General features: G+C 47.0%; 1 protein-coding gene across 2 annotated transcripts in view; it reads left to right on the top strand.

Moving 5' to 3' along the window:
- Nucleotides 1–22,864, top strand: part of cpamd8 (C3 and PZP like alpha-2-macroglobulin domain containing 8) — a 126,329-nt gene that overhangs the window by 88,843 nt on the left and 14,622 nt on the right. For both annotated transcript variants that reach the window (XM_080213173.1, XM_080213172.1), the window contains exons 34-39: nucleotides 3,134–3,196; nucleotides 3,931–4,163; nucleotides 5,320–5,407; nucleotides 11,493–11,567; nucleotides 14,801–14,906; nucleotides 17,602–17,712. In XM_080213173.1, coding sequence (XP_080069299.1) covers nucleotides 3,134–3,196; nucleotides 3,931–4,163; nucleotides 5,320–5,407; nucleotides 11,493–11,567; nucleotides 14,801–14,906; nucleotides 17,602–17,712 — 676 coding nt within the window. The remainder of the gene's footprint in view (nucleotides 1–3,133; nucleotides 3,197–3,930; nucleotides 4,164–5,319; nucleotides 5,408–11,492; nucleotides 11,568–14,800; nucleotides 14,907–17,601; nucleotides 17,713–22,864) is intronic.

Below are 22,864 nucleotides of genomic sequence, written 5' to 3'. Positions count from 1 at the left end.
ATGCGAGACTCATAAAACAACATCCTTACAGATGTTGTGATCCAGGGAAGTTAGCTCAAGTGAAGGGATAATTAAGTTCATGATGGAAAATGAGTTTTATTGAATGGTGTCACAGTAGCTGGTGCTCACCAACTGTAAAGGTACCAAAACCAGGTGGCTCACAATGATCATGCATAGACTACTGTAAAATCAATTTGTTAACAAAGGCAGATTCACGAGTCATTTAGAAGACTGTATTGAGAAAATTGGACAAGAAAATCCAATTAAAGGGATATTGGCCAAAGAAATATCAGCTTTCTGAAGGCCGGATGGACTTCTTCAATGTAAAACCATGCCTTTCGGAAAGGAGAATTCACCAGCAACTTTCCAAAGGTTAACTAATAAACTGATTGAAGATTGAGGTAATTGTATTATATATATATTGACAACTTGGTTGTGTTCAGCCAGATGTGGGAGGAACATTTACAACCCTTCAATGAATTGTCTCTCCAATTGCGCAGAGACAATTTGGTCATAAACTTGGTAAAAAGTGAATTTGCCAAAGTGAAAATAAATGATCTGGGTCAGACTGTGGGATGAGGCCAAATAGCTCCCAGGGGAGCAAAATAAGGGCTGTTTTGGATATTCTGTTGCCCAAGACAGAACCAGTATGTAGACATATGTGGATTCTATTCATTCTGAATTTCAGCACTATATTAACTCCCTTGATGAAAAAGGAAGGCAAGAAATTTGATTAGAGAGAAGAGTGTCAAAGTGCCGTTGACAGCCTGAAAGCTGTACTGACTGCCACAGCAGATTTAGCAGCTGTGAATTATGCCAAACCCTTTAAACTGGCTGTTGGTGCCCGTAAAGTAATTGTTGGTGCAGGTTTAACACAGGAGGACGAGATGGGGAATCAGTTCTTTTCAGAAGTTAATTTCTTACCAGCTTTTGCAAAGTTCGGGAGAGTACTTGTAGATTGGGAGGCATGAAGTTAGAATTTGGTGTTTGTAAGAATGGAAAAATTGTAAAATGCTATGGGGGAAAGCATTTGCACAGTCCTTTTAAAAGGTGGGTGTGTTTTCTATACTTAGTGAGTTAAAAAAATGCAAGTACACAGAGTCCAAACTGAAACATTTCTATCAAAATGCCAAGCAGCAGTTTTTACCAAGATAACAAGCTTTTGAATTCAGCCAATCAATTTGAATCAAGCTCATAGATACCAAGAACCTATTAAATTTAAAGTCGATGGCTTTGACAATCTAGGACCAATCCTATCGGGGGAAATATCAACATTGCAGCATGGGTATAAAAGAAGGAGGAATGGAACGAAGAGGAGAGAGCAACAACTACCTGCCAGAGATAACAGCTCTCAACTCTCTCTATCTCTCTAGCGAGAGAGAATTGCTGACTCTCATAGCTTCATCTGTGTCTTAGAGAAAGCACCTCCTAGATAGCAAAGGTACTAAAGAAGAAAGAAGTTCCAGACAGAAGAATCAATAGAGAAAGCCCAGAATATTCCGGAAGATACAAAACCTGGTTGTAATTTAGAGAGTGACTGAATTCTATTTTTGTTAATGAGTGGGGAATATATTTATTTCAGCAGCATTCCATTAGAATCTTGTTCTTTTCGGGAATAGTTAATATTGGAATTCAATTTGTCAATAGTTTAGTTAATTTGTTCATAGTTAGATAAATAAATAGTTATATGTTGATTTTAGAGTCTGTCATTTATTTTGTGTTTAATCACTAGGAGTTGCTGAAGAGCAGGTCACACTTCTCACAATTTTTTACAGATTATAGAGCGAGGTACTCCTCTTTACGTATTTTGGTGTTGGTTCTCAGAGAAGAGAGCTACCTCCGTTTTGTAACACTAACAGAAATACTCAACTGTGGAAAAGGAGACTTTGAGTTTGATGTTGACTCTACATTTTGAAGTCTACGTATTCAGAACCCTGCAGAAACTTAAGGACCGTAATCCCCCAACCTTTGTAGTAAAGTTTCATACCAAGAATCTGAGATTTTATTGAAGTTCAGTGCTGTATCCATGCAATTTAAACATGATTCCTGTAGTGAGACGAGACAATATCATGATCAAGAACAAAAATATCATGATCAAAATGGATTTGTGTAGAATATGATTTTTATGGAAACGTCTGTGTATTTAATATAAATTTGTTACAGTTAGAATAAAATCCATATATGTTAAATTGGAGGGGATAGTAATAGAAAATCAAAATGCCTCTTAATGATGTCTTTTCAATTTTTTTCAGTGGGAAGTGTTAGGAACAATGTATAACTAAGTTTATTTCATATTTATATATTAAGAATCATGGTTGAAATTATTTTGTGAGCTGGATGCTGGAAAGTCTGGGGCCCTGTTTGTGTACATGCATTCTCAATGATGTTTTAGAACTCTTGAAGTGAGTGAAGAGATGGGTTACAAAGTAGTTAATAGTTCAGTGAATTTTTTTATAAGTAGAAAAAAGTTGCGCAGTTGCCAAGCAACAGGAATCTAGGGAAAGACAGAGAGGCAATTCACTCAATCTATATCTTCCAGAGAGTGAAGGCCAGGGTTTTAAGCTCTCAAGTTAGAAGAGTGCAAAGCTGCTGGGGAACTGAGTTTAGGGGAAAAGATACAAAAGTCTGAGGTTACGTACCAACTGACTCAAGAATAGCTTTTCTCTGCTGCCATCAGACTTTTGAATGGACCTACCTCGCATTAAGTTAATTTTTCTCTACACTCTAGTTGTGACTGTAACGCTACATTTTGCACTCTTCTTTCCTTCTCTATGAATGGCATGTTTTGTCTGTATAGTGTGCAAGTAACAATACTTTTCACTATGTTAATACATATGACAATAATAAATCAAATCAAATCAAATCAAATCAGAGCGTTGGGAAAATGTTGCTGTGGAGGCCCAACCTCTGGATTAGAGATGGATCATCTCACAGCTGAAAGAAAGTGATGGTGAGAGAGAACTTTAAAAAATCAGGAACTTGGGATAAAAACGAAATCTTGGAAACCATTTCAGCTAAAGGAAAGATATAATAATTGATTATAAACAAACGCTGGAGTGAAATCTTTGTCTTTATCGAGCTCTCAGTTGCTGAATACTTTCTGATTTTCTGTGTCTGCTTCCTGTTTCTCTAGATCCCGAGTGTCCCAACTGGCCTGTTTGTCAGCGCAAAGGGGGAAGGTTGCTGTTTGATGCAGGTAACAAACGAACTTCACTAACTGCTTGTACTGGTGAATAGGCTAGGTTTGAACATTCTGACCTAGGTCTCTTTCAAAGTACTGGGTAAAAATCAATTGTACTCTGCTGAGTGAGGCCATTCTGTCCTTCATGCCCTGAACAACTCATTGATCCATCCAATTAGTTCTGCCGATTAATTCTCGACATTTTTCCCATCATTCAATAACTTTTCTTCCCTTCACATATTTAACTAATTTCCTTTTGGAAGTTACTATTCACTGCCACTGACCTTTTATACAGCACCCGCCAGCCAACTCCTCCCCCATTGACACATTGGCAGACATGTGAATAAAGCAGACGGATTCCTACCTCAAATTCCCAAACCATGGTGATCGCAAAGCTGGCAGCAGCTGGGAATGTAATTGGAGGGAAAGGGAAAACCAATCCAAAGTCCTGCTCGTTCTCTTGTGACAGCTGTTTGAAAGAGTCAGTGTTGGTGGGACCTGTACCCCAGTGAGAGTTGGCATGTTGTGGAAAAATAGTGGTGGAATTAGTGGCAGAAATGCAACCTCCAAAACCTCTCACCTGAGGAAAAAAAAATTGTTGCTTAAAATGGAAGAGCCTTTATTAAAAGTGGAGCAGTGGGTGGAAAGGCTAGACTGGAGCAGCAGTGAGGGGATCTGCACCGGAGATTGGGGGAGGGACATTTGTACGGGGAGGGGTGCTGCATCTAATCCAGTTTTGTTGATCGCAGATTGATGTGATGTACAATGTGCCAGACCCGGTGGCCAAACCGGCATTTCAGCTCTCGGTGAACTTAAAGGAACCAAGACGTGAACAGCACCGGCACCGCGCCAGGCCTGTGTCTCGGAATGATAACCGGTCTCAGCTGTCACGGAGAAAGCGAGCATTGGACACAGATGACGATGATCCAGCCTCAGACCAGGATCATCAGGAGTACAAGGTCACAATGGAGGCATGTGCCAGGTATAGAGGTCACCAGGACATGGCCTACCTGCTGCAGGCCCCCTGCCTGTCACATTGTGTCTGCTTGTTTATTGAATCTGTCACCTCCACCCTGTCAGACACCGAGAGTCAGTCCATCTGTACACCTGATCTTTTACCCAGGTGTTTATCACGAGTTAAAAGGCCCAGCTCCCACATGAGGAACACCACCAAGCTATGTTTTTCAAACTGTCACAACCCGCTAAAGGAAGGAACTACCCCGTGCTGTACCTGTCCTGGGAGTGTTTGATGGGGACAGTGTAGAGGGAGCTTTACTCTGTATCTAACCCTGTGCTGTACCTGTGACTCCACTTTCAAGGAACTATGAACATGTACCCCTAGATCTCTTTGTTCTGTAACTCTCCCCAATGCCCTACCATTAACTAACTATCTAATCCCGTGCTATACCTGTCCTGGGAGTGTTTGATGGGGACAATGTAGAGGGAGCTTTACTCTGTCGTATGAGAAACGGTTGAGGACCCTGGGTCTGTACTCGTTGGAGTTTAGAAGGATGAGGGTGGGGGGAATCTAATTGAAACTTACAGGATACTGCGAGGCCTGGATAGAGTGGACGTGGAGCGAAGGTTCCAATAGTAGGAAAAATTAGAACCAGGGGGCACAACCTCAGGCTAAGGGAACAATCCTTTAAAATGGAGATGAGGAGGAATTTCTTCAGCCAGAGAGTGGTGAATCTATGGAACTCTTTGCCACAGAAGACTTTGGAGGCCAGGCCATTGAGTGTCTTTAAGACAGAGATAGATTCTTGATTAATAAGGGGATCAGAGGTTATGGGGAAAAGGCAGGAGAACGGGGATGAGAAAAATATCAGCCATGATTGAATGGTGGAGCAGTCTCGATGGGCCAAGTGGCCTAATTCTGCTCCGATGTTTTATGGTCTTATGTATCTCACCCTGTGCTGAGCCTGCCCTGGGAGTGTTTGATGGGGACAGTGTAGAGGGAACTTTACTCTGTATCTAACCCCGTGCTGTACCTGTCCAGGGAATGTTTGATGGGGACAGTGTAGAGGGAACTTTACTCTATATCTAACCCCATGCTGTACCTGTCCTGGGAGCGTTTGAAGGGGACAGTGTAAAGGGAGCTTTACTCTTTAGCTAACCCTGTGCTGTTTCTTCCACAGGTGGCTCCATTCTGGTTCTTCTAACATGGCAGTCCTGGAGGTTCCTCTCTTGTCTGGATTTCGAGCAGATGTGGAAAGTCTTGAACAGGTGGGAAGGTTTTGTTCCCTGGACTGAGTTCCGCGGGATCGCTCGGGGCGAGCGCCCCGGTTCCGCGGGATCGCTCGGGGCGAGCGCCCCGGTTCCGCGGGATCGCTCGGGGCGAGCGCCCCGGTTCCGCGGGATCGCTCGGGGCGAGTTTATGTTTCATAGTGACTCTGGGAGACGCTGGATTCCGTCACCATTCCACCCAACTGCCAGCACTGAGTTGACATTCTCAGGGAAAAGCCTGGGCTGACATTGCTGGAAACTCGAATTGACTCGATAGCAGCTCCAGAATAAAACATTTAAAAGTTCTGTTCATTGAGTTAACAATCTTAAGCTGAGTGTTTGTAAACCACCTCCCCGTTACGCCCTGCCTCCACTACCTGCCCCATGTCTGTTGTTTCTCGTTGAAAGCATTTCTATCTGAATTCCTGCCAACAGTGCTGGTACTGGCCAATTATAGTGAAGATTGGAAGTTGGTGATTAGCCATGCGATGGGGACAGAAGTGATAAGAGCATTATGGCAACACATTGGCACAGTGGTTAGCACTGCTGCCTCACAGCGCCAGAGACCCGGGTTTGATTCCCGGCTTGGGTCACTGTCAGTTGTGGAGTCTGCATGTTCTCCCGTGTTTGCGTGGGTTTCCCCCGGGTACTTCGGTTTCCTCCTACAGCCCAAGGATGTGTGGATTAGGTGGATTGGCGACGCAAAATTACCCCTTAGTGTCCCAGGTTGGAGAGATTTGCAGGGTAAATATGTGGGGTTACGGGATAGGGTCTGGGTGGGATTGTTGTTGGTACAGACTCGATGGGCCAAATGTACTTCTGTACTGACAGGATTCCTTGCTTCTGAGAGAGAGGAAGACTGGTGGGTGCTGTGTGCCAGATGTGCCGACAGCGGGAACCCCGAGTGAGGCTGGAGTGGGGCGGGCTGTTTACAGTTGTTTATTCAGAGCATGATCTCTGCAACATCTGGAATTCAGCGGCTCGGTGCTCCCTCAGTACCAGCCCCCCCACGGTGCAGAGCTCCCTCAGTACCAGCCCCCCGACGGTGCAGAGCTCCCTCAGTACCGGCCCCCCGACGGTGCAGAGCTCCCTCAGTACCAGCTCCCTCAGTACCAGCCCCCCCACGGTGCAGAGCTCCCTCAGTACCAGCCCCCCGACGGTGCAGAGCTCCCTCAGTACCAGCCCCCCGATGGTGCAGAGCTCCCTCAGTACCAGCTCCCTCAGTACCAGCCCCCCGACGGTGCAGAGCTCCCTCAGTACCAGCCCCCCGACGGTGCAGAGCTCCCTCAGTACCAGCCCCCCGATGGTGCAGAGCTCCCTCAGTACCAGCTCCCTCAGTACCGGCCCCCCCACGGTGCAGAGCTCCCTCAGTACCAGCCCCCCGACGGTGCAGAGCTCCCTCAGTACCAGCCCCCCAACGGCGCTCCCTCAGTGCCAACCCCTCAACGGTGCAGAGCTCCCTCAGTACCGGCCCCCAGACGGCGCGGCGCTCCCTCAGTACCAACCCCCCAACGGTGCTCCCTCAGTGCCAACCCCTCAACGGTGCAGAGCTCCCTCAGTACCGGCCCCCAGATGGCGTGGCGCTCCCTCAGTACCAACCCCCCGACGGTGCTCCTTCAGTACCAGCCCCCCGATGGTGCAGAGCTCCCTCAGTACCGGCCTCCCGACGGCGCTCCCTCAGTACTGGCCCCCTGACGGCGTGGTGCTCCCTCAGTACCGGCCCCCCGACAGCACGGCGCTCCCTCAGTACCGGCCCCCCGGCAGCGCGGCGCTCCCTCAGTACCGGCCCCCCCGACCGCGCGGCGCTCCCTCAGTACCGGCCCCCCGACAGCGCGGCGCTGCCTCAGTACCGGCCCCCCCGACAGCACGGCGCTCCCTCAGTACCGGCCCCCCGACAGCGCGGCGCTGCCTCAGTACCGGCCCCCCGACAGCGCGGCGCTCCCTCAGTACCGGCCCCCCGACAGCGCGGCGCTCCCTCAGTACCGGCCCCCCGACAGTGCGGCACTCCCTCCGTACCGGCCCCCCGACAGCGCGGCGCTGCCTCAGTACCGGCCCCCCGACAGCACGGCGCTCCCTCAGTACCGGCCCCCCGACAGCGCGGCGCTCCCTCAGTACCGGCCCCCCGACAGTGCGGCACTCCCTCCGTACCATCCTCTTGACGGCGCCTCTGCGATTATACTTGCTGTCCCTCGGACAGTTGTGTTGGTCGGGAAAGCAGTTAGTGCCCTTTGTGATTCACTGACTGTTATTCACGACACAGGTTGGGATGCGGAATGAATCCAGGGCTGAAGTTGCCCAGCACTTGAGAGAAAACTGAAAAATGAACTTTTCAAGATTCAAAATAAAGAGAACTTCAAAAAAATGGAGAGTTTAGCGAAACTTTAGGATCAATAGAATGTGTCATCTGATAAGGTTAAATGTCACCAACAATCTGTAATAATTCTTGTTTACCAGTTTAGGAGAAAACAGCAACCTGTTTATTTACAGGTAATGGTTATACAGAGATTTGCAGCTTCATGGCTGCAGCCAGCTCCCAAGAAAGTTTTAGAACAGAAACTCCAACTTACTGGGGTAAAACCCCCCCACCCACCTGATCCCTGATTGCTTTCCCAGGTCATGTAACCCTTAAAGGGACAACCGCTCAGTCAGTGAATAACTCACCCTGATTCCCCAAGACTTGTTCTATAAGGCACAACCTGTCTGGATGAGTGCAGCTCCAACAACACTCAAGAAGCTCAACACCACCCAAGACAAAAGAACCTGCTTGATTTCTACCCTTTTCACAAACATTCACTCCCTTCACCACCAACTCACAGGCACACCATCTGCAAACGAACTGCAGGAACTCATGAAGGCTCCTTGTGCAGCACCTTCCAAAGTCATGACTTCTACCATTTAGGCGGACAAGAGGAGTAGATATATGGGAACAATACAACTTTCAAGTTCCCCTCCAAGTCTGGTAGAGTTGACCAAAGAGAACCGGTGGATATGGTCAAAGCTTTTGACAAGGCCTCACCAAGCAGACAACTATGTAAAGTTAAAATGCATGGATTGAGATGGATCGAAAGCTGGTTGTCAGATAGGAAGCAAAGAGTTAGCATAAATGGGTATTTTTCCGATTGGTAGTCAGTGACTAGTGGGGTTCCACAGGCATCTGTGCTAGGACCCAAACTGTTCACATTATAAATGATTTGGGAGAGGGAGCTGAATGTATCATCTGCAAATTTGGGCAGGCAGAGTGTAGATAGTGGAGGGGGAGGGTGAGCAGAGTGTAGATAGTGGAGGGGGAGGGTGGGCAGAGTGTAGATAGTGGACGGGGAGGGCGAACAGAGTGGAGATAGTGGGGGGGGGAGGGCGAGCAGAGTGGAGATATTGGAGGGGGAGGGCAAGCAGAGTAGAGATAGTGGGGGGGGAGGGCGAGCAGAGTGGAGATATTGGAGGGGGAGGGCAAGCAGAGTGGAGATAGTGGGGGGCGAGGGCGAGCAGAGTGGAGATAGTGGAGGGGGAGGGCAGGCAGAGTGAGGGGGAAGGTGGGCAGAGTGAGCAGGAGGGTGGGCACTGAGGCAATGAAGCCACTCGCAGCAATGCCACCTCGGGTTATCTGGCTGTGGATACTGTTCACAGCTGTGGATGGAGAGAGGGTTGAGGCTGTTCATCAAATCAGCCTGTAAAATTCACTCTGACTGGGGAGCAGAATTCTCCGTGGCGCCAGAGTGCAAGAGAACATCGTAAAGTGTCTGTCTGCGGCCAGTTCCTGCCCTTCGATCTATGAAATATTAACTACAGACTTGGGGGCCTGTAAAACCCGAACAGCAAATTAAAACGGGCTCTTTACTTGCCTCAGATGTAAGTTGAAGTTGTGTTCATTTATCACTGGCTTTATTGGATGGAACTTTTGCTCTAGTTTGTGTTTTATGAAGTTTCCCTGGAGATTGGGTAATATTTCTTATGATGAGGCAGTAATGTGGCAGAGTGTGAGAGGCAGGATCTGGAGTGTGACTCACACAGACAGACCTCTCCTTTGTAACTCCCAGCTCCAGCCTGTGACTCCCTTGTTGCTGTTTCTCAGTGCGTTGGTGACGACTCTTTGCCATCGCTCGGCTTGATATGTTTGAGAGAGGTGTTGTTGCCATCTCATAATTCTGGCAGTTATTAGTGACACACGGTGTCCTATTTAAACCCCCCCCTCAATATTAAGAAAAAAATCATTCAGATGAGGGGGCGTTAGTCTATTTTTATGGTTTTATATACATTAAAACATTTCTGGCTGCCTGGTATTCTGGTTTAAGTGAGGGCCTCCAAGTCACAGGAACTGTACCTGGATCACAGCCCAGTTATCTGTTAGATCAAAGTCTTTTTTGCTTTGCGATTAGATTCAATTTCTGAGCCCCTGTGGCTTCAGCTGGCGAAGGCAATGAGAAATTAGGCAGAGGGGGGTTTAGTTCCGTACCCGTGCTCTCTTAGTTATCTCTGCCAATTAGAGGCCAAACATTTCTAAACCACTGGGTCCAGAGGGGCAATTGTTTTCACACAGAGGGTGGTGAGTGTCTGGAACAAGCTGCCAGAGGTGGTAGTAGAGACGGGTACAATTTTGACTTTTGAAAAGCGTTTAGAAAGTTATATGGGTAAGATGGGTATAGAGAGATAGGGGCCAAATGTGGGCAATTGGAACTAGCTTAAGAGTTTTAAAAAAGGCAGCATGGACAAGTTGGGCCGAAGGGCCTGTTTCCGTGCTGTAAACCTCCATGACTCTATGACACTAGTTGGGATTCAGCCTGAGAATTGTGTTCAGTTCTGGGTGTCCAGGGGGGATGTTAAAACCTTGGAGAGGGTGCAGAGGAGATTTACCAGGATGGTGTTAGAGGTGAGGGGCTTTGGACATGTGGAGAGACTGGAGAAGCTAGGCTTGTTCTCCTGAGAGTAAAGAAGGTTAAGAGGAGATTTAATTCAGAAGGGGTTTCATGGAGTGAATGAGGAGAAACCCTTTCCCATGGCAGGAGGGTCAGTAAGCAGAGGAACACAGATTTAAGGTGATCTGTAAAAGGATAGAGGGGGAGATGGGGATTTTTTTAACACAGTGACTTTATAATTGGGAATGTGTGCACTCAAACAGCAAGCACACAGCGAGTAGGGTGTTGCAGCAAGAGTGAGTAGAGTTAACTCCTTCACCACAGAGCGAGACCTAAATTTACCTAGAAATGAAATATTATAAACCGTACCTTTCTGCGTGCTTCCTATCAATTCTCCATTCTAAATCCTTCTGTCCTTGTGAATAATGGAAGCTTCCAATGTAAACATCACATAGTAAATACATTGCTTATATGGGAAGGTGCTGCAGTGCTACCAGGACAAGGAATAAAAAAAGCTTGAAGTGGATCTCTGACCTCTGACATTGAGTCACCTGAAGGCCACACTTAGCGTTAACTCCTCATACACAATTAGTTGTTTTAAAAGAAAGAGAAGTACAGCACAGAAACAGGCCCTTCGGCCCTCCAAGATTGTACCAATCATGATGCCGTAGCTAAACTTTGAAAAAATCTGCTCCTACACAGTCCATAACCCTCTATTCCCGCCCTATTCATGGACCAATCTAGATGCCTCTTAAATGTTGCTAATGTGCCTGTTTCCACCACCTCCTCTGGCAGCACATTCCAGGCACCCACCGCTGCCTGCGTGAAAACACCTCCCCGGTACGATTCCCTTAAACTTTCCCGCTCTCACCTTGAATCTGTGGTTCCTGTAATTAGCACTTAATTATCAGGTCTAACTCCAGCCTCCTAGTTTATTCAACCTCTCCTCGTAGCCAACACCCTCAAGACCAGGCAACATCCTGGTGAACCTTCTTTGCACTCTCTCCAAAGCTGCCACATCCTGCTGGTAGTGTGGTGACCAGAACTGCATGCAGTATTCCAAATGCGGCCTAACCAAGGTTTTATATAACATAATTTGCCAACTCCTGTATTCAATGATGAATAGTTTTGACAGCGAGTTGACGAAAAGGTTTTAAAGTTTGAGAAAATGAAATCTGCTTTATTGCACATGTTGAAAAAGAAGACATTCAGGATAACTTTCTCTTCTGCCACAGCTGCTCCTGGGTAAACAGATTGAACTGAAACGCTATGAAGTGGATGGAAGAAAGGTTCTGTTTTATTTTGATGAGGTAAGAGAGAAGTTTTAGAAAAAGATAAATTAAATGAGCCATATCATCAGGAAAGGCCAAAGTTCCTTCCTCAGCCTCCGCTGATCCAGCTGATCCCGCGCTGATCCAGCTGATCCCGCGCTGATCCAGCTGATCCCGCGCTGATCCAGCTGATCCCGCCAAGATCATGAAAGTCAATGCAAAAAGTAGGCCATTTGGCCCATCGAGCCAGTGATTGGACTTTACATTCCAAACAAAGAATATTACAGCAGAGGAACAGGCTCTTCAGCCCTCCAAGCTTGCACTGACCATGCTGCCCAGCTGAAACTGAAAGGCTCTTCCAGTGACCACATCTCTCTATTCCCATCCTATTCATGTATTTATCCAGACGCTTCTTAAAAGTCACTACCGTATCTGCTTCCCCCAGCAGTGAATTCCAGGCAACCACCACCCTCTGTGTAAAAAAACTTGCAGTAAAAAGTCTGACAACACCAGGTTTTAGTCCAACCTATTTATTTGATAATATTCTCACTAGCTTTCGAGGGGACAGCCTCTTCGTCAGGTGAATGGAGAGTTCTGGCCTCAGACAGAGCATATAAAGCACAGACAGTTTAGAGATTACTGATTAAAATGCGAATCCTTACACCTAACCTGCTGTTCAAGACCTGAAGTGGCTGACAATGTGAGTGGTAGGAGCACTGATCACAGTTTAAAGAGATGTGTATTGTCTCCAGACAGTACAGTAAGTGAGGTTTTGCAAACCCAGGCAAGTCACGGGGGTTACAGATAGTGCGACATGAACCCAAGATCCCTGTTGAGACCGTCCTCATGTGTGCGGAACTTGGCTATCAGTCTCTGCTCAGCGACTCTGCGCTGTCGTGTGTTGTGAAGGCCCCCTTGGAGAATGCTTACCCGAAGGTCAGAGGCTGAATGCCCGTGACCACTGAAGTGTTCGCCAACAGGAAGGGAACAGTCTTGCCTGGTGACTGTCGAGCGATGTTCATTCATCCGTTGTCGTAGCGTCTGCATGGTCTCCCCAATGTACCATGCTTCAACATATCATTGATGAAGACGAACATCTCGCCAGGGCCATCCCCACACCCCCACTTCTTGCTTTCAGACAACCACACAACCTCAAACAGACCATTGTTCGCAGCAAACTACCCAGCCTTCAGGAGAACAGTGACCACAATACCACACAACCCTGTCACAGCAACCTCTGCAAGACATGCCGGATCATCGACATGGACACCATCATCACACGTGAGAATACCATCCACCAGGTACATGGTAAATACTCTTGCAACTCAGCCAACATTGTCTACCTGATACGTTGCAAGAAAGGATGTCCCGAAGCATGGTACATTGGGGAGACCATGCAGACGCTACGACAACGGATGAATGAACATCGCTCGACAGTCACCAGGCAAGACTGTTCCCTTCCTGTTGGCGAACACTTCAGTGGTCACGGGCATTCAGCCTCTGACCTTCGGGTAAGCATTCTCCAAGGCGGCCTTCACAACACACAACAGCGCAGAGTCGCTGAGCAGAGACTGATAGCCAAGTTCCGCACACATGAGGACGGTCTCAACAGGGATCTTGGGTTCATGTCGCACTATCTGTAACCCCCGTGACTTGCCTGGGTTTGCAAAACCTCACTTACTGTACTGTCTGGAGACAATACACATCTCTTTAAACTGTGATCAGTGCTCCTACCACTCACATTGTCAGCCACTTCAGGTCTTGAACAGCAGGTTAGGTGTAAGGATTCGCATTTTAATCAGTAATCTCTAAACTGTCTGTGCTTTATATGCTCTGTCTGAGGCCAGAACTCTCCATTCACCTGACGAAGAGGCTGTCCCCTCGAAAGCTAGTGAGAATATTATCAAATAAATAGGTTGGACTAAAACCTGGTGTTGTCAGACTTTTTACTGTGTTTATGCCAGTCCAACGCCGGCATACCCACATCATAAAAAAACTTGCCCCATACATCTCCTTTAAACCTTGCCCCTCGCACCTTACATCTGTGCCCCCCAGTAATTGAGTCTTCCACCCTGGGAAAAAGCTTCTGACTATCCACTCTGTCCGTGCCTCTCATAATCTTGTACACTTCTATTAGGTATCCCTCACCCTCTGTCGTTCCAGTGAGAACAAACCAAGTTTCTGAAACCTCTCTTCATACCTAATGGCCTCCATGCCAGGCAACATCCTGGTAAATCTGTACTGTACTATACAGGCAGCATTTTAATCCAGTGTGCTTGCCCTGTTCCCAATCCCTTCATCCCTGATCTTTCAACAACTTAGGTAAGCTGTTCCGAAAGTTCAGTTGGTCTCTATTCCCATCCAGGCATACATTCTGGATACAACACCCACTGCCTAAAGGTGTTCCTGTGACAGTCTGCCCGCAGCCCTTTGCATCTGTTCTCGTACTGATCTCCCTTGATTCAATAACTGAGTCTGTCTGACACTCACTCACCCTCCTTCCTGGGGAAATGTTTAGGTGAGACACATTTTGGAGAAGGGAAGGGATGCAAGGGAGGGGAAAATCGATTGTTTAAACAAGTCAGTATGACTCTCTCCTATGAGGCAGAAGGCTCTGGTTTTGATTCCAAGTCCAGAGTTTTCAGCCCATAATCCAGACTGATCATCCCAACACCACACTGTCAGAGGGTCAGTGCTGAGGGAGTGCCGCACTGTCAGAGGGTCAGTGCTGAGGGAGTGCCGCACTGTCAGAGGGTCAGTGCTGAGGGAGTGCCACGCTGAAAGAGGGTCAGTGCTAAGAAAGTGCCGCGCTGTCAGAGGGTCAGTGCTGAGGGAGTGTCACACTGTCAGAGGGTCAGTACTGAGGGAGTGCCAAGCTGTCAGAGGGTCAGTGCTCAGGGAGTGTCGTGCTGTCAGAGGGTCAGTGCTGAGGGAGTGCCGCACTGTCAGAGGGATCATCTTTTGGATGTTAAACAAGGCCCAGTCTGCCCTTTTGGGTAACTGTAAAAAATCCCACGGTCACTATTCTGAAAAACAGCGGGGAATTATTCCTGGTGTCCCAGCCAATGTTTACCTCAATAAATATCACAAACCGATTATCCAGTCATCATTATATTATTGGATGTGGGATCTTGCTGAGCACTGCCATGTTTCCCTTAGGACAGTGTTTCACTTGAACAGGATTTACTGGCTGCACAGTACTTGGAGATGTGAGGTTAGAATTGTAACCTCTCTTTTTAAATATTGCATCAAATCTCTCCCTCTGTGCTCAGATTCCCAGCCAGTGTATGACCTGTGTCAAGTTCTACGCATATCGGGAATATATCATTGGGAAAACAGCTCCCGTGCCAGTCAAGGTCTACGACTACTATGAACCAGGTGGGTGCTTGCAGCCTGGGCACAGGGTGCTTTTGAACTTTGGGCTGTCCATGAACTGAAGATTAATCTCCAGGACATTGAAAGATCATGAGGGATATTTAAATCGTTGCTGAGCAAATACTTGTTCAATTCTAAAAATATTGGAGCTAAAAAGGAAAAGTTGTTTGATTGGCAGGCAAGTAGCATCCAACTGGATAAGAAGAATCCCATTTGTTTTCTGATTCGCTGTAGGAAGACGGATGTAATGAGAATGTTCATGTAGAACAACCAATGGCTGTGAGGGCAAGATGGGATAGTTGGAGGGAGGGAGGAGACCCTATGACCAAACGAGCAGGACTACGTACTCCCAGACAGTTGGCAGCCCTTACCCATGGATCTTGGTGTGTACCAGTTGGAATGGATTTGGGACCCAGGGTATAGGGTCTCATTGGCTCAAACTGAAGTGTTTGCAGCAATTAAAAAAACAATTCCAAACTGGTCAGAACATTGAATACAGGAGTTGGGATGTACAACTTTAACGAGACAAGACTCTGGTAAGGTCACATTTGGAATACTGTGTGCAGTTCTGGTCACCCTGTTATAGAAAGGATATTATTAAACTAGAAAGAGTGCAGAAAAGATTTACTAGGATGCTACCGGGACTTGATGGATTGATTTGTAAGGAGAGGCTGGATAGACTGGGACTTTTTTCCCTGGAGCATAGAAGGCTGAGGGGTGATCTTATAGGGGTCTATAAAATAATGAGGGGCATAGACAAGGTAGGTATTCAATATCTTTTCCCAAAGGTAGGAATGTCTAAAACTAGAGGGCACAGGCTTAAGGTGAGAGGGGAGACGTACAGAATTGTCCAGAGGGACAGTTTTTTCACTCGGAGAGTGGTGAGTATCTGGAACAAGTGCCAGAGGTAGTAGTAGAGACGGGTACAATCTTTGTCTTTTAAAAAGCATTTAGACAGCTACATGGGTAAGATGGGTATAGAAGGATATGGGCCAAACATGGGCAGTTGGGACTGGCATAGAGATTTTAAAAAAAAAAGGTGGCGTGGGCAATTTGGGCTGAAGGGCCTGTTTCCATGCTGTAAACCTCTGACTCTATGACTTGCTGGGTTGCAGGATTAACCTGTGCACATGGCACAGGTTATCAAGTGCCAATCCCACCACCTTCACCTTGCTTCCCTCATCACTACCCAAAACTCATCAAATAAAAATCTGCTGTGGCTCCCCCAGTGACTCAAGTAACTCCAGGCAAGGTACTGAGGCCCACAGACCAGCCAGCTGCAGTTGGGGCAGTAGGTAGAGGAAGATCCGATATGCACCCTCCCTGGTGGAATAGTCTGCCCTGCTGTCTTTGCCTGGTTTAGCACAAACAGCTGGGTTGTTACCTTGGGCTGCGTGTGGCCAGTGAAACCCATTCATTGTCACTGGGTCAAAATCCTGGAACTCCCTCCCTAACAGCACTATGGATGTACCTACACCACCTGGACTGAAGCAGCGCAAGAAGGTGGCTCACCACCATCTTCTCCAGGGACAATTAGGGCCGGGTTGTAAATGCTGGCCTAGCCAGCCTCAGCCACATCCTGTAAATGAATTACAGCAATGCAGGCACTTAAAGGGAGGCGGTCACGATTGGTGGAGGTGGGGACCCACCTTCGACCATTAGAAAAATTGACCTTGATTTGAAACTGGGGGAGGAACGCATCACGGGAAAAGCAAGAGAGCAGTGATAAACCAAAGAAGATGCACAGTCTGCACCCCCCACCCTGAACCATTGCTTAATGATTGATAGCACTCACTGGGAGCTGCTAGTCATTAGGTTTCACATCTTCCCCAGGACGTTAAGCTGCTTCATAAACTCACCTGGAATGACGAGGGTGGAATTTCAGCAGTGGGTGCACAATGTGTAACTGAACATCAGTCATCCCCCAGATATGTTGAAGATTTAGGAATTATACCAAAAAGATCTTATTATCTGAAGTAAATGATTTATTTGGCTCCAGAATGTAGAAGTGGCAATATTTTAGTTCTGTGGCAGTCTCTAACACATTTCACACACAATTGGTAAGCTGGGAGCTGGGCTGAATCTTACACAGCACGATCCCAAGATCAGTCTGTGCGCTGTGCTTGTGTTGGGGTCCTGCCATCTTAGCAAGTGGTCTGGTATTTTTATCTGCTCACATCTGCACGGCTGGGTGGGGCTCAGTGACATTGCTTTAAGTCATTGCTCTGGAACCCAGTGATGTAGGATTTGGACAAAGTCGATCTGCCAGACCCACAATTTAACAACTTAAAGACAGAAAGTGAATGAAGAAAAGAGAATGTTCCTTTTCAATAAAAGAATGACAAGAGGAATGGACTCAGAGTGGATTAATAACAAGAAAGGACTGAACAGGTTCTGGTCAACAAATGGGATCCTGGGTTTTGGCTGTGCACAAAGTGAACCCTGGGATAGGGTAAATGGGCCAAAGGTCGGATTCCCAGTTTGAACTCAGCTGACATTTTACGGGTGGGGGTGTCACCAAGAGTAATTTGGACATCAATCTAGTGGGAATATTGAGCTGTTAATGCAGTGGGTACAGTGTCGGGGATCGGCCTCTCGGTGTCTCGGCACAGGCCTCCTCAAACCAGCCTCCTCGGACTGGCGGCTGCGATGTATCTGTTTGTATGATTGTCCATGGATGATATTCTTGTTCTTGCAGCATTTGAAGCAACTCGATTTTACAATGTGAGTGAAACCAGCCCTCTGGCTCGCGAACTGTGTGATGGGACCACCTGTAATGAGGTTGAGAGTTCAGCCAATCAGTGGATAGGTACGTATTGGAAGCTGACTGTGAATTGGAGAATGCTGACCTCAAAGGCCCTGGCTCAGAGTAAATGATCTGTTCTCGGAGCCCATGGGAGGAAGGTTGTTTCATGAAAGAATGAGTTCTTATATTGTATCCACAGATTGTAAAGACCATGAGTTGTGGGAATAGGATTTGGCCATTCGGCCCATCAAGTCTGCTCCACCAGTCAATCGTGGCTGATATGTTTTGCAACCCCATTCTCCTGTCTTTTCCCCATAACTTTCGATCCCCTTATCAATCAAGATCTTTTTCTGTCTTAAATACACTCAGTGACCTGGCCTCCACAGCATTCTGTGTCAAGGAATTCCACAGATTCACCATTCTGTGGCTGAAGAAATTCCTCCTCATCTCAGGTCGAAACTGTTGTTTATTCTGAGGCTGTGCCCTCAGATCCTAGTTTCTCTGACTAATGGAAACATCTTAGCCTTTCAGTATTCTGTAAGTTTCAATGAATCCCCTTTCATCCTTCTAAGCTCCATCAAGTACAGATCCAGAATCCTCAAACACTCCTCGTACATCAAGCTTTTCATTCCTGGGATCATTCTCGGAAACCTCCTCTGGACCATCACCAAGGCCAGCACATCATTCCTTAGATATGGGGCTTTGCTCACAGTAGTCCAAATGGGGTCTAACCAGAGCCTTATACAGCCTCAGCATATATCCTTGCCCCTTGTATTCTATTCCTCTTAAAATAAATTCTAATATTGCATTTGCCTTCCCAACTACCAATTCAACATGCAAGTTAACCTTAAGAGAATCTTGAACTTGGATTCTCAACTCCCTTTGAGCTTACGATTTCTGAATTCTGTCCCCATTTAGAAAATAGTCTATGCCTCTTTTCTTCCGACCAAAGTGCATAACCTCACACTTTCCCATGTTGTGTTCCATCTAACACTCCTTCGCCCAGTCTCCTAACCTGTCCAAGTCCTTATTGCAGCCCCCCTGCTTCCTCAATACTACCTGTTCCTCCAGCTGTACTTGCCTTTTCTGTAATCCTCAGTTCCTTCATCAGATCATTGATGTATAAAGTGAAAAGTTGTGCTCCCAACGCTGACCCCTGCGGAACTCCACTTGTTACCGGTTGCCATCCTGAGAAGGACTCCTTTATCCCCACTCTCTGCATCCTTGGCATGGCGGGTGGGTGAGAGAGAGAGAGTGGCTGAGTGAGAAAGAGAGATACTGCATCCCATGAAAGGGTCCCAATGAAGTGAATTGTTCTCACTGGGTGATGATAAACTTTGGATGAGCTGTTGCAAATGTGCCTGTCTGGGTGAATTGCTGGGTATCCCATCATGTTCCAGCCTTGAAGCTTTGCAGATTCTGAGGGATTTTGGATCATCATGTGCTTTCCTGCTCATGCGGTCAGTGTGGGTGTGCTTGGTCAGGTATGGGTCTTGGCCTGTGATAACCTGCAAGTTGTTGATGTTGGCAGTGAGGATGTTCAGTTCTGATGGTGCAGAGGCAGGTCAAGGGGAAGTGGCTGGACTTTCTCCTGATTATCACCTGGCATTGTGTAGCAGAAACATTAGCCACCGGTTGTCAGGTCCAGGTTGGGTGTTGACTGTCTCATTGAGAAGTTGTGAATGGAGCTGAATACTCTGTAGAGATCTGCAAAGCAGCCCAACCAGGAGCTGCAAACCCTGGGAAAGTCATTGATGAAGGAGCTTGAAAAGGCTCAGCTGATGATACCTTCCCTATCCGGTTCCTGGGCCATTGCTGATTGGGCCTATCAAATATTCCTCACCAGCGGAACATTGTTGTGTTTTGTTTATAACGGGGGGGGGTCATCCTCGAGGTTGTTAAACTTCAAAGATGTTTGTGTCTGGGTTAAAGCTGAAGGAGACAGTCTTACTTCTCAGCAAGATTCGAGTGAACCGATTGGGTTTTTATGACAATCTGGAAGCTTCTATTGTCCTATTTCTGATAACATAAGAAATAGGAGCAGGAGTAGGCCATCTAGCCCTTCGAGCCTACCCCACCATTCAATAAGATCATGGCTGATCTGTTGTGGCTCAGTTCCACTTTCCCGCCCTCTCCCCATAACCCTTAATCCCCTCTCTTATCAAAAACCCATCAACCCGCTTCTTAAAAATATTTAGCGAGGCAGCCTCCACCACTTCAACGGGCAGAGAATTCCAGAGATTCACCACCCTTTGAGTGAAGAAGTTCCTCCTCAACTCCGTTCTAAACCGCCTCCCCTTTATCTTGAGGCTGTGCCCCCTAGTCCTACTGTCTTTTTTGAGCGGGAAGAGTCTTTCCACCTCTATCCTATCCATCCCATTCATCATCTTATACGTCTCAATGAGATCTCCCCTCATTCTTCTAAACTCTAACGAGTACAAGCCTAGTTTATTCAGCCTCTCCTCATAGCTCAACCCCCTCAACTCCGGTATCAGCCTAGTAAACCTCCTCTGCACTCCCTCCAGGGCCAAAATATCCTTGCGCAGGTGCGGTGCCCAAAACTGCACACAGTACTCCAGCTGCGGCCTCACCAATGCCCTATACAGCTGCAGCAAGACCTCCCTACTTTTATATTCAATCCCCCTCGCTATGAAGGCCAGCATCCCATTCGCCTTCCTGATCACCTGCTGCACCTGCAAGCTGGGTTTTTGCGACTCATGCACAAGGACCCCGAGGTCCCTCTGCACCGTCGCCTGCTGCAGTTTTTCGCCACGTAAGTAATAGTCCTTCCTACCATTCTTCCTACCAAAGTGGACCACCTCACACTTGCCAACATTAAATTCCACTTGCCATTTCCTGGCCCATTCGCCCAGCCTATCTAGATCCTTCTGCAGACTCTCCACACCCTCCGCACAATTTGCCTTTCCCCCAATCTTGGTGTCATCAGCAAATTTCGACACCCTGCACTCGGTTCCCTCCTCCAGATCATCTATATAAATGGTAAATAGCTGAGGCCCCAGCACCGACCCCTGGGGCACCCCACTAGTCACCAACCGCCAATCCGAATAGCACCCATTGACCCCCACTCTCTGCCTCCTATTTGACAACCAATCCTCTATCCACGCTAACACCCTACCCCCAACTCCATGTCCCCTGACCTTCTGCAATAACCTCTTGTGAGGTACCTTGTCAAACGCCTTCTGAAAATCCAGAAAGACCACATCCACCGGCTCTCCTCTATCCACTGCCCTAGACACATCCTCATAGAACTCCAGTAAATTTGTCAGACACGACTTCCCTTTAATGAAACCGTGTTGCGTCCGCCCTATCAAGCAATGCCAGACCACAAATTACCAGATTTATCCCATTCAATTTCACAACATATACTGATGGGATTTGAACTCAGTGACTGCTGGTCCTGTGCCAGAACCATTGGCTGTTGACTGTACCCATTAGTTACAATGGTGCAAAATGAGAATCTATCACTGGTACTGGTGGAGGTGCTTTCCTTCAGGTGAGACATTAAAGCAGGGAGGCACATCCACCCCTCAGGTGGATATAAAAGATCCTACAGCCACTATTGGAGGAGGAGTAGAGTTCTGCACAGTGTCCTACGCCAGCATTTATCCCAACACCAACATTGCTAAAAAACAAATGACCTGGTCATTAATTACATTGATGTTTATGGGAGCTTGCTGTGTCTGACATTGACTGTCAGATTTCCTACATTACGAGAGCAACTGCACATCAAAAAGTATTCATTGACACTTGAGCATTTTGGGACATCCTGTTTATAAAACCTCACAGTACCAGCCTTACGCAATCATACCTCGGTAATAGGCATGGAATGAATTTCAAGACCGTAAGATGTAGGGGCAGGAGGAGGCCGTTCGGCCCATCGAGTCTGCTCTGCTATTCAGTGGGTCATGACTGATCTGATGTGATAATCAACTCTGCATTCCCGCCTTACTCCCATAATGCTCGATTCCCTTACTGATTAAACATCTGTCTATCTCAGCCTTGGAGATGCATGGAAATTCTGAGAGAAGAAATTCCTCCTCATCTTTGTCTTCAGTAGATGACCCCCTTACTCTGAGATGATGCCCTCTGATCCTAGACTCTCCCACAAGGGGAAACAATCTCTCAGCATCAACCCTGTCAATCCCCCTGAGAATCCGTTATGTCTCAATAAGGTCGCCTCTTATTCTTCCTAACTCCAATAAGTTCAGGTCTAACCTTCTCAACCTCTCCTCATAAGAAAATCCCTCCCTAAGCAGGACCAATCCAGTGAACCTTCCCTGGGCTGCTTCCAATGCCAGTATATCTTTCCATAGATAACGGGAGCAAAACTGTTCACAGTGTTCCAGGTGTAATCTAACTGGTGCCTTGTATAGTTTTAGCAAGACTTTCCTATTTTTATACTCCATTCCCTTTGAAATAAGAACAGTTTCAAGAGCAGCTTCTTCCCTGCTGCTGTCAGACTTTTGAATGGACTTACCTTGCATTAAGTTGATCTTTCTCTACACCCTAGCTATGACTGTAATGCTACATTCTGCACCCTCTGCTTCTGTATAAACAGTATGTTTTGTCTGTATAGCGCACAAGAAACAATACTTTTCATTGTATGTTAATACATGTGACAATAATAAATCAAATCAAAAATAGTCATAGAAGTCTACAGCACAGAAAAGGGCCCTTCGGCTCATTGAATCTGCGCTGGTCAAAGACAAACCACCCAACTATTTTAATTCCGTTTTCCAGCTCTTGCCCCACAGTTTTGTTTGCCTTGGCATCGCAAGTGCGCATCTAAATGCTTCTTAAATGTAACGAGGGTCTCTGCCTTTTAAGCAGTGAGTTCCAGGCTCCTGCCACCCTCTGGGTGAAAAGGTTTTGCCTCCTATCCCCTCTAAACCTCCTGCCTCCTATCTTAAATCTATACCCCCTGGTCATTGATCCCTCCAGCAAGTGAAAATGTTTCTTCCTATTTGTTCTCTCTGTGCCAACATTCCATTTGCCTTCCCAATTACCGGCTGAAGTTGCATGTTAGCTTTTTGTGATTTATGCACGACAACCCCACATCCCTCCATGCTGCAGCTTTCTGCACTCTTTCTCCATCTAGATAATATTCAACTCCTTTATTCTTCCGACCAAAGTGCATCATTTCACACGTTTTCCAACATTTAAATCTCCCAATTTTTTTCTCATTCACTGAACC

The sequence above is a fragment of the Carcharhinus amblyrhynchos genome, chromosome 26 (assembly GCF_965287045.1).
Source record: "Carcharhinus amblyrhynchos chromosome 26, sCarAmb.v2.hapA, whole genome shotgun sequence".
Classification (NCBI taxonomy): Eukaryota; Metazoa; Chordata; class Chondrichthyes; order Carcharhiniformes; family Carcharhinidae; genus Carcharhinus; species Carcharhinus amblyrhynchos.
This window is presented reverse-complemented; position numbering and strand designations above follow the sequence as displayed.